At 34.7% G+C, this 18,934-nt stretch overlaps 1 protein-coding gene across 2 annotated transcripts in view; it reads right to left on the reverse strand.

Annotated features, from left to right (window-relative positions):
* Plxdc2 (plexin domain containing 2) overlaps positions 1 to 18,934 on the reverse strand; it is a 421,355-nt gene that overhangs the window by 11,800 nt on the left and 390,621 nt on the right. For both annotated transcript variants that reach the window (XM_078023341.1, XM_005325782.5), the window contains one exon: positions 15,238 to 15,398. In XM_078023341.1, the coding sequence (XP_077879467.1) occupies positions 15,238 to 15,398 (161 nt within the window). The remainder of the gene's footprint in view (positions 1 to 15,237; positions 15,399 to 18,934) is intronic.

Here is an 18,934-nt window from a genome sequence, read left to right on the forward strand (position 1 = left end):
AGCTCTTAGCAGCCACCTCACACTAGGACCAAGGGATCTTCTGATGCACTTGTGAGGGCTCTCAATTGCCACAAGTAGTTATTTTCTACTAAAACTGAGTAATAATTTTCTATTAGTCAGGCAATTGACTCTGAAGAAAAGTACTCTTCAGTGGGTGTGAAAACGAGCTAGTTCACTATCGAACAGTGACGGGGCCAGAAGACAAGATAATGCAGCCCTAGTCATAAATGTTCCAGTAAAAGTCAAACGTGAGTTAGTGCCATTCCTACAACAATAAGACTGGCCGTGCTCCTCAAGATATTGTCCTCATAAAGTGATTTGTCTGCAGTACCAATGTGTTTCTAAATGAAGTCAAAGAGAGAAGGGTAGTGAAGCTCTCATCAGCTGCGACCTGAGGGATCATAAATGGGAAGCTATTTTGTCCTCTAAAGTAGTTGTGTGCTTTCAACCACATTTAATCACATGAGTCAGAAACAACCCCAGAGGATAATTTATGTTACCAAATCCAAGACTGGATGCTATTCACTGGAAGATTTAGCACAAAGCCTACCACTCAAACTAGGACAAAAGCTGAGCCTCATGTAAGACGAGAACGTGAATCTTAATTTGTATACACATAAGAGAAATTATAATGATAGAAAAATTGTAAACCTATTTAAATTTCTACATTGAACAATGGAGAACCACAAGGGTTATATATATATTTTTTAATCTCAGAAATCCAATTTATGTATTTTGCAGTTTTGGGACCATACTTTGTCAAATCAATTTGGAGATTTAAAAAAATTACAACTATAATCCTGACAGGAAAAATAATATTTTTATTTTTGGATGTTAAGGAATATGTGATGTAAATCACTTGCAGAGGTATTGACAGATGGAATGTTGCTACTAATAGCCACTGTCACCACTCCTTACTTCACATGTCCACTGATGTTCATCACTGTCTTAACAAAGATTCATTTAATTTCCTCAAAAGCTTCATTGAGTGTACAGTCTATTCACATTGTGATAAAGACGTGCCAATCACAACTTTAATGGTATTGTGTAAGCCAGGTTACAGTTATGAAAGTAAGGCCATTTGCAACATATTAAAATTGAAAAAAAAGAAATAGAAAAGCACAACACCTGAGATATATCTATCAGAACCTATAAAACAACTGATTTTATTGTATAACCAACAGTATAATATGCAGTGGTTGATAAAGTCTGTGAATTATTGAGATCACTTGTTCTTTGTTCGCTTCCTCTTATCATTTGGATAACTCACCAAGAACTGTTCAAGAAAAGGGAGTAGAAATGGAATGTAAATGAACCTCTTGGTATTTGTATCATTTTCGGTGGAAACTAACAACTACTGTTTAAAATAGTGCTTTTAGATAATCCACAAGAGCCAAGATATGGAAATGACCAAAGTATTCATTGGCAAATGAAGGGTAATGAAAATGTGTGTGTATATATACACACATATGCATATATATTATATGTATATGTATACACATACACCGAAACGCTGAATTCTTCAAAAAGAAAAAGTTACTGCTGTTTGTGATAACACTGATGAACTGGAGGGCACTATGCTATGTGACATAGGCCAGAAGCAGAAAGAAAAATGTCTGATTTTACTTACATGTGAAATAAAAAGAATGTACAGAAACAGAGAAGAACAGTGGTTAGTAGGGGTAAAGTTATAGGGTGAAGGAACTAGGGTGAATTAGGTCAAAGGATACAAAACTGAAGTTATGTAGGATGAACCATGTATAGAGTTAATGTACAGAATGAGGACTAAAGTTAATAAAACTGATTGTATACTGAAAAATTGCTAGGAGACTAGATTGTGATTTTATCCTACTAAAAGTAACTATGGACACTGATGCATAGGATACATTGTTTAACAATGGTAGTTATTTTTCTATGTCTACATAATACAAAACATCTTATACATCTTAAATATATCCCATTTTTTAAAATAGTGCCTGATGCACAGTATGTACAGAATGAATGAAAGCTACCACACACACACAAAAATACAATGCTTCATTTCCTGATATTTCCTCTGTTCCCATCTCCAGCTTTATAGAATCCTTCTTTTAAAAATCAATGTTGCCCCTGTACTACTGAACTTTTATTGCACTTTATCCTCGTGTGGGCGCTGTCATGGAATTTGGTCCTGACAGGTCAGTTTTGAGAATTCCTTGGGCATGCTCCTCCAGGTCCTTCAGAAATGCTACCCAGGTTCCTTGCTCTTACCTGCAACTGAGCTATCAGTCTCCCCTCCTGCTTCCTGCTGCTGTCCTCACATAGGATTGCTGTTTCCAACCAATGCCCCATGGCTCTTTTGTGGTTGTCTTGTTTTCAGGATCACTGGACTTGTGTGGCTTCCTTTGCTTCCTCTCACACAATGGTGACAACACTTGAGTCCTGGAGCTCTGGGAGGCTTATTTTTATATGTACTTATGGCTGATACCTGTATTTTGGCCCTAAATTGTCAGCTAGTTCTGTTGTAAATGCTGCTCACAGGTTTATGATTTTCATATCTAGTTGTTCTGTTTTTATGGAGATCTTTCAAAGATAAAAAAATATATGCTGCTACCACCACTTAACAACTTCCCATAATCTTTTACTAGAACTTCTTGTTGACATTTAAAGGACCATTTTGCATTTTAAATCATATCATTTATCACTATAAAATCTTTCACCAAATTTGAGTGAAAATGTTACTGATAATGTTGGAACATTTTATTTTCTACCCACTTTTCCTTTTAAAAGGAAAAAAATAGGCAACCATTTTACTATGTGGTAAAATCAATTAATAAATGATGTGTGGTATGTGTGTGTGTGTGTGTGTGTGTTTATATTTATTTATCTTGGAGACCAATAAGAGATAATAATACATTAAGTAGAGAATTATGGAGAAAAGAGTAGTTGCAACCTCCTCTTAGCTCCTCCTGATCAAGATTGGTGATTGCTACCCTTTCTATGTCAGGGAAACAAATTTGTGAATGTCTTGGATGCAAATCAATAGCATCATTCATCAGCACATGGAGTTTCAACTTAATTGAAATCTGCATTTGCTATACTTAAGAGAATGAGCGAGAACCACTTTCTCCTCTAGCAGTGATTATACCATAAAAGTACTAATGAGCAAAAATTCTAATAAATTAGGAATGGGAAATTTAGTTTAAATTAAAAAAAGAAAAAAAAGCCTGGCACTATGGCGCATGCCTGTAATCCCAGTGGCTAGGGAGGATAAGACAGGGGGTTCACAATTCACAGTCAAACTCAGCAACTTAGAGAAGTCCTAAGCAACTTAGTGAGAACATGTCTCAAAATAAAAACATTGAAAGAAAAGGAGAATTGGGGATCTGGCTCAGTGGTTAAGCCCCCTTATGTTTAATCCCTGGTACCCCTCAGCCAATTTTTTTTTTCATAGAAGAATGTTGAATGCAAATATTTAAGAAGTCCCAAAGGCTGCTTGGCAGAGTATGAGAGGCAAGGAAACAGAGTAGCAAAAGTAGTTCTAAATGGCCAGATTTCACATGTCAGGATGATATCCAGACTAGTCAACCTCAGAATAGTCAAAAACTTCATAGTAGTCCATCTCAGAGAAAGGAAGAAAAAGATGGAAATGAAAAAACCCACAAAGTGTCCTATTTGTAAGTAGAAAACACCAAGCATGTGAATCCTACCTCTTTAAAGAAAGCATATACATTCACCCATCCGTTTCTCAAATAAAATTTAAGAAATTTGTGGAGAAGATTATGAAGAAAGCAAAGAGTAGCACTCTGTACCTCTGGTTCTGTTTTCTTCTCCTGTTTCAGGCAACTCCATTGCAAATCATTTGCAGAAGGCACATTATAACACTTAGTATCTTAGTACTAAAATAAAACCTAAGGCATTATCCAGTACTACCAATTTCCATAAAAGAGGAAAAGGTGGTGGCCTTTTCCCCCAATTAGTACCTCATACATTATTCTGTTTTTTGGAGAGGAGAGTTAACAGCCTTCCTTTTGTGTGTAGGTTTTATTTTTTTCTCTTTGGGTTCCTTAAAAAATAAAATGTCATCACATTCTACAAGAATGCATAAGCATACCTTCTGCTTTACTTTGCCATTTTGGTATCTTTCTGAGATATAAACAGTTTTTGGGCAAGTGAGGAACAAGGATATTCTAGATTCATAGGGACAGATGAACCCTAAATTCATATAGTTTAAACACTTTTATTATGTTTAGATACCCTCAATGAGGTCCTACGAAAGGGGTCTTCTGAACTAATTAAATACCTCTGTTGATGCAGAGTTCATCCATTTGGAAGCATCTCTGGGGGTACCTCTGACTAGCAGTCTCTTCTTTGCAGTGTTGGGGATGAAACCCACAGCCTTGTACATTCTAGAAAAGTACTCACCACCTTATAATACCCTTAGCCCATAGAAAGTCTTCATAATGAATCCAAGTTCATTATCTGCACAGCTTGTCCTCAAAGATCCTGGAGGCTATCACACAGATGCATTCATAATAAGTCAGCTGCCTGGCTTTTAGGACAGCCCACTAACAGTGGTGCAGAGCTACTATGCTTCTCATTCTGTGCTTATCTCTGCTCAACCTTCTCCTTTCCTTCATTTGTTCCTGGCACTGTTTCTCAAGTTTTTAACATTCTTAATCTCTCCCCTCTGAACACATTTGAGGTTATGTTCTTCTACAAGAATAGAGTGCAGAATGGATCCTACCACTTTTGATGCGACCATCTTGCTCTTCATGAAACATGTAATGCACATACTATGAATGATAGATTTTGAAATTACTTCTCAATTAAATTCAACATTTTTTACCTATTCTCATGGTATATCAAATTTTCTCCATATTAAACTTTGTCATATTCAAGATGCAAGTCTAGTTATAAGCTACTAAGCCCCAGTCAGATATTCCAAGGTCAACACCAAATATAAAAAATAAGAAAAAAAAGAAGATGTGACATAAAGTCAAATATAAAACAAGAAAAGAGAGGATTAACTCCAACTAAAATCCTAGGACTTCAAGGTTACTATAATTTTGAATAATTACAACAAATTTATTTTCTTTTTCACAAAGCAAATATCATTTCTCCTTCAAAGTTTGTGCCAAGCATAATACTTTGCTCAGACTTGATGTCTAAAACCAACTTTTAAAAATACATGAAAGATTTTTTCATCTATCCAAAACTTATCTCATCTGTAATAATTTTAATTATCTTGTTAATTATAATATAAATACAATAATTAGCCAAGGTAGAGAAAACAAACATAGAACTAATGATTCTGATACAGATTCAATTACTATGCCATAGAAGAAAAATTAATTTTGAATTGAAAATTATTTTGTTATATACTAAGAGAATTTTTCTAGATTGATAATCAGATGAAATAGAGCAAAATAATCTTGATCCATTTGCACATTGAAAATACATTTGCTTAATCATTTCTCATAGAATTACAAAGGCACAATTATTCCTATTATTTATAATAAATTCTTTCATATTTCTGTTCCCTAAATTCTGAGTATTTTTTAATTCTGACACACAAATCTTTAATTTTCTTATAAGTGCAACCCAAGTATGTCATAATTTTCAACATATTTAGTTATTTTTTTATTGCTACCAGAAAAAATTATTAAACTAAATGGAATTGGTGGGAAATTTGTATAAAGGAATAAATTTATTATTATGTGAGACAATGATTATTGCCAAAATTAAAATTTCCATGATCTTCATCCACCAATAAAAAGATTTGAGTATTTATTTTACCAGAGAACAGTAAAAAAGTCATAAGGAAGAAATTACTCAACAGTTGGTACTTCTAAGTACAATAATCTTTTCAAGAGGTAACAGAAGAAAAGGATCAGAATACCTAAAACACATATTGTGCACTTAAAATGACATAATTCAAGTTTATAAATGCCCAAGTGAACTGCAGCTTTACCAGCTTTCATTTATTTATTCATTTGATTCCTTTCAATTAAGACATTCCCTATGAACACTATCTGTCTATTTTCAAGGTTTTATGTACCATTAAAAATAATCAGTTAGGGAACAGTAATTAAGAAGGAATTAGAGCAGAGAGCTCGGTGAAGCATATTTTATTCAATACTTTTAATAATCCTTCCTAATGAAGGGAAGACAATATTTCATTGGAAACACTATTTTAGTTTTAGGAATTTAAATGAAAATATGTTGACCAGGAGAATAAAATAAGATGGCATCTGTGAAAGAAATTTATTTTGGTGATTATATATGAAAGGCAATCACTAAGAACTTGAACTGATGTCTCATAGACATCCAGTGACTGTACACAAATAAAACTCCAGCATCGTAGGACAGAAAATGAGGAAATTAAGTCATAGACATTCAAAATAACATCTCTTTTAAAAAGTAACCTAGTTTTACCCATTTCCCCTTATATTTTGCTACAATTGGGAGAGCTGTCTTCTAACCATACAGCTTTTTTACTGAGCCGTTAAACCATTTTAGTTAGGTTTTGCCTAAATCTTTCCTTCCCTTTAGCAGTTCATCAAAAATGATTACCATCTTCTGCCTCCACTAAGAATAGAAATAAGAAATATTTTGTTTCAGTGAATCATTTTTTTCCCTTGAGTTTTCTCAAATGCTGAAATAAGTGTAAGAAGTACCTTAAAGGCTAAATTCAGTTACCAAAAAAATGTGTGACTTCAAAAAAGATAAAAAAAAAAAAAAGATTTGTGGATCTATGAAACTATTTCTCTATTTCCCATACAGGTTAGTCAAGGGATCATGTCTTCCAGACTCCCACGTATTATTCAGCCAGCAGCTGCACAGCAAGATGTTAAACTTTTAGTAAACACGTTTTTGTTTTTTTTTCCACCCAAGCAGCAGCCTCTGAATCTTTGCCTGGCTCCTTTCTCTGGCTTCTTTCCTGGTGGCACTAGGGATTGCCAGGAAAAGTTGAGGGCCACAGCTGCCTGAATTTCTTGTATCACATTCTCCAACAGTCCTTGTTATCCACAAATATTCCTTGGGACAAGGAACCCTTGTGATTGGTAGACAGATCAAAGGGATCTGGCTATGATTCTGCCAGACCAGGATGAGGGGTCCTGAGCTGAAGCCCTGGCTCTGTAGCACGTGTCTTATGACCCAAGTAAATTGTTACACCATCCTAAGTCTCCATTCTATGTTGGACTGGACTCCAACAAATGTGTGAAAAGACACTTTCCACTTAGGAACTGACATCTCTGCTGATTTTATTTGGATTTTATAATAACTAGAACTATACAACTGGGGTGCCAAGGATATACAAATTAAAGGGATAAGAATCTCAGTGGCTTGGGAGGCTGAGACAAGAGGATCTTCAGTTCAAGGTCAGCCTCAGCAAAAGGGAGGCGCTAAGCAACCCAGTGGGACCCTACCTCTAAATAAAACACAAAATAGGGCTGGGGATGTGGCTCAGTGGTCGAGTGCCCCCAGTCAATCCCCAGTACATATCCTTATCTCTCCCCCAAAGAGAATAACCCTTTAGAATGTTAATATTGGTTGAAGATTGTGTACTATATCATTTTTTACATCAAACATTATATATTATAACTCTATAGTATACAGTATATATTATAGAATAAAATGCAAAAATTTTTCCAAGTTTTTAAGATAAAACACAAACTCTCAGGAATAAGTACTTGTGGTGGATACTTGGGGAATTCATACAATTTAGTTTGGAAAAGTTACAGAATCACTAGTTTGCATGCATGCTGAGATTATTTTTTTCTTTGACATCATATAGTTTTGCTGATAGAGAATACTGGGCACTTCTACCAGAAAGGATGAGAACTTTAAACCATGATATGAAAAATAACTGGTATTTTGACATTTACTTCCATATTTTATTACAAAAAACATCTCGTAACTTCTAATTCAAACCAGTATGCACAATTTAAGAATGGGGAGACTGTTTACCCCTTCAGGGAAACTAATTGCTTATGAGATTAATATTTTAACTTATTTATTTTGCTTAATTTGCTGGTGAGACTGCAAATTGGTATAGCTAATATGGAAAGCAGTATGGAGATTGCTTTGAAATCTGGAAATGTAACCACCATTTGACCCAGCTACCCCTCTCCTTGGTTTATACCCAAAAGACTTAAAATAGCATAGTACAGGGACACAACCACATCAATGTTTATAGCACCACAATTCAAAATAGCTAAACTGTGGAGCCAACCTAGATGCCCTTCAGTGGATGAATGGATAAAAAAAATGTGGCATTTATACACAATGGAATTTTATTCATCAATAAAAGAGAATAAAATCATGGCATTTGCAGGTAAATGGATGGTGTTGGAGAAGATAATGCTAAGTGAAGTTAGCCAATCCCAAAAAACAAATGTCGAATGTCTTCTCTGATATAAGGAAGTTAACTCATAGTGGGGTAGGGAGGGGGAGCATGGGAGGAATAGATAGGGCAGATGGGTGGGAAGAAAAGGGAGTTGGCAGAGGATTAGCAAGGATGGTAGAATGTGATGGACATCATTATCCAAAGTACATGTATGAAGACCTGAATTGGTGTGAACATACTTTATGTACAACCAGAGACATGAAAAATCATGTTGTATACATATAATAAGAATTATAATGCATTCTGCTGTCATTTATTTTTAAAAACTATATATATCTTTATAGACCTCTGGATATATATATCCAGAGGTCTATAAAAGTCTTCATGATAAAATGATGATAATAATAATCCTACTTATTATCAAATTGCAAGTGGAGACATAAAGATCATCACAAACTCTGATACCCTCAGTTATTTGGTGAATACATATCTCTTTAGTTAGTTTGATTTTGTTAATGGGGGATAAACCTGGGGTGCTGTATCCCTGAGCTTTATTCTCCCATCCCTTTTATTTTATTTTTATTTTGAAACAGTGTCTCTCTAAGTTGCTGAGGGTAGCCTCGAACTTGTGATCTTCATACCTTAGCCTCCCAAGTCGCTAAGATTACAAGCATGTACTACCACACCTGGTAGATCTTAGTACTTAAAAAAAAGTAACATTTTATCAAACTTTTTTTAAAAACTAAAGATCCAATGTGAAATCCAAACCTAACTTAAAATATGCTCCTCATCTATTTCTACTTATTGAAATGTAAGCTCCATGAGTTTATGAGGGCAAGGATTGGCTTTTGTCTGGTTTGCTTACTATTGTATCTTGGATGTCTGATATCTAATAGGAGCTGAACAAATATTAAATAGATGAATGAGTGAATAGTCAATATGCCAGTTGGCTTTGGTAGATTTCTCCCTCTTCAAGTTTCTAATTACTTCTCTTTTACTTTGCTGAAAATCAGTTGATTTCTTACTTAAAAAAGCACAAAGAATCAAAATGCTTTTCTAATTCCCCTTTCTCAGCAGTTTTCTTTAAATCAGCATCCTGCAAGAAATACATTGTATGAGCCATCTAGATAATTTCAAAAAATGTCCAGTAGTCACATTAAAAAGTAAAAATAATTGAAATTAAATTCAATAATGTATTTAAGCTGATATAACCAAGATATTATCATTTTGACATTTAAATTTATATAAATTATCACTGAAATAATTTACATTCCATTTTATTTTGTACTCTAACTTTAAAATCCAGTGTGTTTTTGTTAGCTTTTCATCACTGGATCAGAACATGTAACAACAACTTAGAGGATAAAAAGTATATTTTGAGTCATGGTTTCAGATGTTCAGTCCTTGGTCAGGTGACTCCATAGCTTTGGACCCAATGTGAGACAGAACATCATGGTAGAAGAGTGTGGCAGAGGAAAGCTGCTCAGGACATGTTAGCCAGAAAGTAAAGAGAGAGTTCAGTTCACTAGAGAAAAAATGTAAACCCCAAATGCAAACCCCTAGCAATCTACTTCTACCAGCCAGAGCCTACCTGCCTACAATTATCACCATCAATCCATATCAGTGGATTAATCCATGATCAGGTTCTACCTCTCATAATCTAATCATTTCACCTTTGAACATTCTTGCATTTTATCACCCATGAGCTTTTGGGGACACCTCATATCTAAACCAAACTCAGTGTGTATCTTATATACATGTCTTTCCAGACATTCAACAGTGTAAACACTGATCTCTGTGGCCTATATTCATGCAACAATGAAGTCTGTAATAAATCATAGAATTCATGCCTAGAAAAGTTCAGCAATCATTAGCTTTAATGTAGAACTTAAGGCACAAAGAATTCTCCGAAGAGACACAAGTTTTAACAAAATCTATTAAAAATAAAAGAATACTAGTTTATTTCAATATTTATTCTCTGTTAGTTTGTTTCAAGATAATAAATAAGCATTTTAAAAAGATTTCAAAACATGTATAATATGATGGATTTTGGTCAAAATCAGACACCCTTTTGAAAGTAACTGGCAAAAGCCAGATTGATAACAAAAAATGCAAGCTATTCAGTAAAAAAGTCAACCAAAATGTTCAGTCTAAGAATAGAGGAGGATTATGGAGGATTGTAGAAGATAAGTTAGTGAAAAATAGACTATTCTGCCAGATTGGATAGACACTGGATGTTTGAGGAGGATGGCGTTCTTATCCTTACCCTGTACACGAAAACACGAGATGTAAACAGTCAATTCACTGGCTTAATTATACAGTTTATAGGGGAAATGATTTGCTTTATTATCTAGTTTCGTTCCTACAAACAAGAAGTTTAAAAGCCGGGGCCCATATAAACATTTTATATAAAGAAGAGCGTCATTGTTCACAAAATGAATAATAATCAGTATATTTTTTCTGCAAGAATAAAATACATAGGTAACAGCCACTGTCATTTTTGTCATCACTTGACTATTAACAACAGTTATATGAATGAGTCTACACCTTTTGGGTAATGATTTTGGCAATATTTATTAAATGCCTTTTAACTGTTCTTTTCCTTTGTATCTATTTTGGGGAATCTGTTCTAAGGAAATAATATATGTCCTTAGATATACATCATCCTACACTTCTACTTACAATATATAAAAATTATCTTAACAAACAGATAGGGCAGCCTACTGGTTAAGGGTGTGGTCTCTGGAGTTGGAGAGGCTGGACTCAAATACTCCACTACTGACTGAATGCCTCAGTCTTCTCGTCTATGATATTAAAATAATTCTAATACCTCATAGGGTCTTCATCAGGATTAAATAAAAGGATAAGTGTAAATCAAAACTATTAGTGAATTTAATGAATTAATGAATTTAATGAATTAGCTGTTATCATTAATATGTTTACAATGCAGCTCATTATCATAGGGAAGAGCCCATTTGAGAAAGAGGCTCTGTAACATTGATTTTGTGAGCTCTGGTACATTCACAAGGGCAGAGGCATTAACTTTCATCACAGAATACGAAGTATTTAACACAGGAATTAATTTATACAGGTGTTTATTGCAGCGTGTATTTCACTGTGAAATATACAAGATACACATGGGGTCATAGTTTTGATATCACTAAAATTAGGGCATACCTTACAGACAAGGATGTGCCACAGTTTAATTGGTAATGCATGATGTATCTTATATTTGATGCAGTCTGTGTTCAACAGAAAAATGGTCTTGAAAGATACTATCCCTGTCCTAATCTTCAAACCTATACCCTTGAGATGGGGAAATTATCCTGGGTTTTTCAGATGGATCCAGTGTAACCACCAGGTGTTTTATAAGAAGAAGGCAGGAGGTTCAGAGTTAGCAGTTGATGTGATGGCAGAAACAGATTTTGGAGAAGCCACAAGCCAAGGAACACGGGGCAGTCTCTAGAAGCTAAAAAATGGCAAGATAACAGCTTCCTTGAAGAAGGAACTGATCCTGCCAACACCATGACTTAGTGAGCCTGAATTTAGACTTCTAACCTCTAGCACTGTAAAATGTGTCATTTGAAGCTGTTAGGTTGTAGTAATTTGTTACAGTATCAATAAGAAACTAACACAGTCTTAAATTAGGGTGAAAAAAAGTTATTTTTGACTTCTCTGCACATGTTAGGCCATTCTGCTTTCTAAATTACCATTCTGCCAGCCTAAGAGGCAATCAATATAAGCTATTGAATGAAAGTTGCATGGAATGTTTTACAGCCATTGCAATCATGTGTACAAAGAGTTCATAATAAAATTAAAAAATGTCACTTGAAAAAAATGAACATCAATTTGCATTGCATTGAAATTACAATGATATTAAGATGGGCAAACATCAAATTATGTATAAAAGAATTCCAGGATAAAATTAATTATAATATTAATAGTGATTGATTCTGCCTAATAGGACTATAAATGACTATCCTTTCACATTTCTGCACTGTCCTAATTTTCTAGGAGTGGTATCATTTTCATAATGGAAAAACACATCATTTTTATTTTAAAAGTAGACAGAAGTATAACCTGATGCATAAAATGCAAAGTAAGAAGATTGCTATAAATAATCCCATTATTTATGTACCAACAATTTAAATCTAATTATTAATTTTATATCTTCAAAATTTTAGGTCTGACAGGTCCCAAACCATGCAGTCATCATGGGTCTATGTTTGGATTTTGCAAACAGTGGTTCATTTTAATAATAGTAAATTTATGATTATCACCTTCCAGAAATCCTTTGCCGACCAGCCACTTGAGCTGCATGATTATAGCCAGGATGTGAAAGTAATGATGTTAGGAGATTCTGGCAGTGGGAAGCCTGCAGAATGATTCTGTGTCACTTACATGTGGAAAGATGATAGTGACTCTGAGAACTAAGACTGTTTGAACTTGGATAAGTCATTCCACCTCTCTGAGTCTCAAGCTTTCTCTATGTTAAAAGGGTATAGGACTAAATTATGTCTACAATTCCCCTCTCTCTAATATTTTACACGAGGTATGTGGTACATCTTACATGTAATGAATCAACATTTGTATATTTATATGTGCATGAACAAGCTCCCTACACATTGAGATTGATTTAAAAGGGTCAATGCAAACCTGGCGGGTGGCACACACCTGTAATCCCAGCTGCTCAGGAGGCTGAGGCAGGAAAATTGTGAGTTCAAAGCCATCTTCAACAAAAGCAAGGTATTAAGCAATTCAGCAAGACCCTGTCTCTAAACAAAATACAAAATAGGGCTGGGGATGTCACTCAGTGGTTGAGTGCCCCTGAGTTCAATCCCTGGGACCCACTTCTGCCAAAAGAAGAGGCCAATGCAAAAGAAAAATACCCCTGCTATTTTAGAATTTCATTTTGTAGTCATACAGGGATTGCTGTAAATGCTTTAACTAGGTTCTCTGCACTGTACAATTTGCTGCTAATACAATTCTCATCAGTTATTTCATAGCCTACTCTTTTTCACAGCACCAGAAGGCCAATGTCTGGCTGGGCACTGAGACTTTCAGCTTGTCATTATCTGCTCTTTGAGGAAAGCATTCAGAATCTCAGGTAAGATGTCCACTTTCTTCTGTGAAAATGGAGCCATTAACCAAACTTAATAACAACTTTCCAACTAAGTTCAATGCCTGATAATTTACCAATACCTATAATATTAAATAAGAATGTCATTTTTGGAATATGTCTTATATAAAATTTTAATGGAAGTTTAAAATGCAATTGGATATTACTTATGTATTTTTTCCAGGAAATATTGATAGAATACCATAATATTTTAAGAAAGAAATTTGACTTACGTAATCCAGAACTGAAGGAATTTATCAGTCTTATAGGGTGGAATGAATTATGCACAGATTTAGCTCTAATGCAAAACAGGAAGGTAAATGTCAGGGAACAGTACTGGTGTATTGCTAAGCATAGAGTTTCAGAGTTGGAAGAGAGATCGTGTCCCCCTACCTAGACAGGAGATAGTCTAAGGAAACTTATGGTATCAAAAGTTGTTTGGTTCCTGAATTCAAAAGTGAGATAGAAGGGGAGGGATTTATTGGTGGAGAAAATAGAATGAGCAAATGTCTTTGTAGCATGGAGCATTTGGGCTGTATATGGAGAAGTGCTAAGATTGATGTATGGCATTAGTTCCAAGTCCAGGTAGAGAGCCACAGGATAAAAATTTAAATGATATAGATAAGATCTGGATTGTCAAGACCTTGAAGGAGACCACACTTTATTCTGCAGATAGAAGAGACACAAATAGGACTTTAAAGCAACTATTAAATTCATTTGCATGTATTCATCCCTGTTAGAAGGGGCAAAGGTCATTTTAACTTTGTATTTTAAAAGACTTATAATTTCTCAGTCAACAAAAATTGTAAGCAACTTTTCTGCATATGATCTAATGAATTAGAATTGAACTCTAACATGTTTGAAACTCTGCAAGAGAAGATTTCTTTACTCTAGTATTGCTGGTATGATTTAGTGTTGGAAAAGGAATGTCCCCTTGAAGATGCTGGAGTGAAAGCTGTTCATACAGGGGACACAGGAAACCAACCCAGTCTTGGGGATAAGAGAAGTGACCTACTCACACTGACTTTATCCACTGGTTCCCCTTTATCCCTCTAAGTTCCTTAGTTTCAGCCTTCCAGACTGGAAGCTTTCTGTGAGGGGCTTGGCTCTGGTCCCTAATATAGTTCTTGGTCCTTCTACCTGTTTGTTCCTGACACTGGTACTACATCTACTTTCTGTACATAAAGAAAGCACTGATTCAACAGGTCTTCTGTTTTAGTGTGTGTGTAAGTGGGAATGTGTGCATTTTATACACACTTATAAATAACACACACTATGCAAAATGGCAATAGCTCATACCATCATCTTTCATATCTATCATTCTCTAATGAAAATTCCCCCTTTTTTTAAAATAGTTTGTAAGTATTTTGAGAGCAGGCCCACCATACTGTATCACAAAACCAGCCAACACACAATTAGTATTTATACATCAAATGCTTTAAGTCAAGTCCAAGAGCCTCCAGGATATACTGATTTCCTCCTAGGATCAGGAAAACAGCTGGTTAACATATATGGTAGAATAGGACCAAAAATGTATGGTTTCTATTTTCCTTTAGATCTGTAACAGGCGAGATAGATTGTTTCTTTAAAAGCTTCTGAGAAAAGGGATACTGAACCCATCATATGAAAGCAATCTATCAATATGTAAGCATGTGTATGCATGTGGGTGAGATCAGCCAACTTGAAATTGACAAATTGTGTGCTAAATATTAAATGCAGGTGGAGTTAGCAAATGGATACAGTTCACGGACCGCCATGGGTTTTATATGCTACACTTGGCACTTACCTCAATGAAGAAGATACTGGCTGCTGATGTTGGATGGTGATACATATAGACTGTCACAAGAACGCCTGCAACTATAATGAGGACCAGAATGAGGATTCCAACGATGAGGCCAGCATGCAGGGTCCCCCCTTTCTTCTCAGCTGCACTGTCATCTGTCGAAGCTGAAAGAACATCCCAGCTGTCAGGGCCTTCAGATGTGAATCCTTAAGTTCACATTTTCATTTGTTCAGAAATTTATGTTTTTAATAAAGTAACACAGATTTCTTTTTATTTCCTGTTCAAAATTTTCTTGTCCATAATACCGATTTTAGAGGTTACGTGGGTAATGAAAACTCCATATTATTAATGAGTAAAAATAAATGTATAGTTTGAATCTGTTCAATAAAAAAGTATTTATTCTAAAAGGATTATAAATTTAACTTTTTTTTCTCATTAAATTAACAGTTTCCTTAAAAAATTATGAAAATGAATTACTTTTCAGGAGCTCCTCTCTCATTTTCTTTAAGAAAATTGCTTTTTTTAAAAAAAATAATTTTCTTTAAGAAAATTTCAAATGAAGAGTACCCAATGGCTCTTGGTGGGTGACACATTTCAGAAAATCTGAGCATGAGCTCAAAGTATAATTTTCAAGGTCTGTTTTAAACTGAAATGCTCTTTAAAAGTATAACAGATGGATGCTAAATGACCCTCAAATAGTTTTATTGCTATCTAAAGGGAAAAACCACAGCATATGAAAATATTCCACTGTGCCACAGTCTGATAGCATTTTCTCTAACTTCTACTGAGATGCCTGCCACTGGGATGCACATTTTCAAAGTTAGAAAGAGGAATTTAATTTCTAAAGTAATAACTATCCATCCCAAAGTCAATCAACCAAATAAAACTAATCTCCAAAGTCCTCTCTTGTTCTAAGATTCTGTAATCTTTGATGATTACTCAGGCATTCGGAGAGCTTCCCAAATTATGTGCAGCAGGTAACTGTATCCTAGTAGATAATCTGATTGGTATTTTTGAATCATTAGATAATTCCTTAAGACCCACAGAAGTTCCAGAACAGTGGTTCTCAATCTTTTCACTAACAATTTCCCTCTGTTATTTTTATGCTCTGTCTCTATGTTTTAAACATTTTTGTATATTTAACCTCATTAAATAAGCATAAATTTATTTTATTTTAAATTTTCATTAATAATAAATAAGCATGACTACCCTATCAGAACAAGAGGTCCATACAAACTTACCAAAGTCTGGATAAAGCAAAAAACATGAGCTCCTTATTCTTTCCACCATCCTTTATATTTTTGTTCACTTTTTGCTTGAGACTCATTGGTGTTCAGTAGTCCTTCTCCCAATCTAATGTTCAAAACCCTCTAAGTCTCCCTTACATAACAGAAATTTACTAGTGAAAGAGTATCATATTTAAAGAGTAACTCGTAAAATAAACATTCATTTATAATGTGCCAGGCATATTTGTACTGCTTTGCAAATATCAAGTCCACAAACCCAAAAGGTAGGCATTATTGATTCCCTTTTGATAGATGAGGAATCCAAGGCATTGGGACATTAAGAGCTGTACTAAGGTTACAAAGCTATTAAGATGGTACTGGCTCTAACATAAGCAGGTTGGCCTCAGAGCCTGAACTCTGAACTTCTAATCAATATTTCTTCAATTAACAATGAGCTGTAAGTACTTCCCTTTCCTCTTACTTCATGTTATGCATTCTGGGAAAGAATTCCAAAAGAATCTGTTGATTTCAAGTCAAGGAAAATTAATTTAAAACATGGTCTAAGAATTAACATTTTTGCCTCCTGGAGGGCAGAAGCTATGGCTGCCTTGTCACTTCCCAGGGACTGGGGCTTAGGTCTGTATGTATATCTATCAAAATTACTTACATTTGTGTTTGATTGAAAAGAAGGAAGGAGAAAGAAAAATAAAGACTGTTGAAAATGGGTGACAGCTTTTGAAATGGCCACTTCTCCAGTAAAAAATCAAATGAGGATATAAGAATGACTTATCTATCTGGTCTTTATTTCCCTTATCTCCACAATGTGGTCAATAACAGTAATTACCCCATATCATTGCTGTGAAAATCCAACATTTAATACATAAAAAGTTTTTAGGAGAGTGCCTGGTATGCACTAAGCACTTCATTAATGCTAAACTATTAGATTATTATTGTGAGGCAAATTGTATGGTTGGACTCTTGGCACTCATGGCACCATATAAACTATGCTTTTGCCCTTAACATTTATTGCTTTAAAAGCTTGACCTCCTTCTTAAGTATGCTTATATGACTGCATTTTGTAAAATTGGCTTTTTTCTTATTTTTACAAGATTATGACACATTACTTTCATGAGAAAATAAGATTAATTTAAAAATGTGACTTTGGGGAAAATGTGACAAAAATATCTACTTGAGTCAAAAGGGAAGCCTTCAATGTTTCTTTGAATCCCAATTATAATTCCAGGCAATGGTCTTCTCAGCCCTTGCTCTGGCCTCCCTTCCCTTTTTCTTTCTCTTCCTGTCTTTATCTATTCTTCTCAACCTCTTTTCCTCTCTCTGTCCTTCCTTCCATCCAGTAGGCCAGCATCTGGTTGTATTTCTGGGATTTGTAGTCTTTTATACACCGCCTGCCAATTCTTGACCTCATGTTTTTCTGTGTGTGCAGTTCAGTTCAAGGTGCTGGTGAGTTGATCTCAAGCTGTCACCACCTAAGTAGACCAGAGGGCCAGAATGTGTAGAGGAGGCAGCAGGCAAGAGGCAGCCCTCCCCAGGTAGAAAGAAGAGAGCAAGGGACATGTTTTATTCAATAGGAGCCCTTGTCAGAACTAAGATGATCTTTGAAATGCAGGCTCTAGGTTGTAGATATTGGGGCTATAAAATAAAACCAGATTTGCACTTTAAACATGGTAAACCTCACCCATTCTCTCTATTAGGCATACATATTTTCTTGTACCATGATTAGTTACTCATATTTCTAAGAATAAAATATCAGAAATACTGGAGTTATATTATCTCTCTTTTAAAACTTTCTTTTATGTTCCTGTTTTAGAATGTTACGAGACCTGGTCATGGCTAATGCAATCTTTACAGCATCTGGGTCGTTACTTGCCAAATAAGCATTTCATGATATTTTTAGAAGATGATCATTTAAATAAAATAAACAATTTTCATGTATTCTCAAATATTACTAAGCAGTTGACAAATATTTAGAAGTCTATAAGTGTCATATGATTTCATGATGGATTGTAACTAGAATAAACCATGCAAGGAGAAATGTAGGAAATTTAATTCCAAAATATTACAGGAGTATCTATTGGTCACATGCTAATACTTATCTCAAAATTTTTCCAAGTGATCATTTAAATGGAGTGACCAAAATATTGCTGGCATATTTTTTAGGAAACATATTCTTCTATTTTTATATTATTTAATATGTATATGTATTTTATATATATATATACATATCTATATATATACATATCTATATATATACATATATATAGATATGTATATATATATGCTATTGCAGTGATTCTATAATTACTTCCTACACAGCATGGTACCTTTATTCCAACTGCTTTCTAAGGACTTTAGAAATCCACAGAAACAGGTATAGAATGGCCTATAGAAGGTTTCTGTACCTGAAGGTAAGGTAAGCACCCCCTTGATTTAAAATTTTCTCACTATTTGGTTTC

Source organism: Ictidomys tridecemlineatus, chromosome 10 (genome assembly GCF_052094955.1).
Source record: "Ictidomys tridecemlineatus isolate mIctTri1 chromosome 10, mIctTri1.hap1, whole genome shotgun sequence".
Lineage (NCBI taxonomy): Eukaryota > Metazoa > Chordata > Mammalia > Rodentia > Sciuridae > Ictidomys > Ictidomys tridecemlineatus.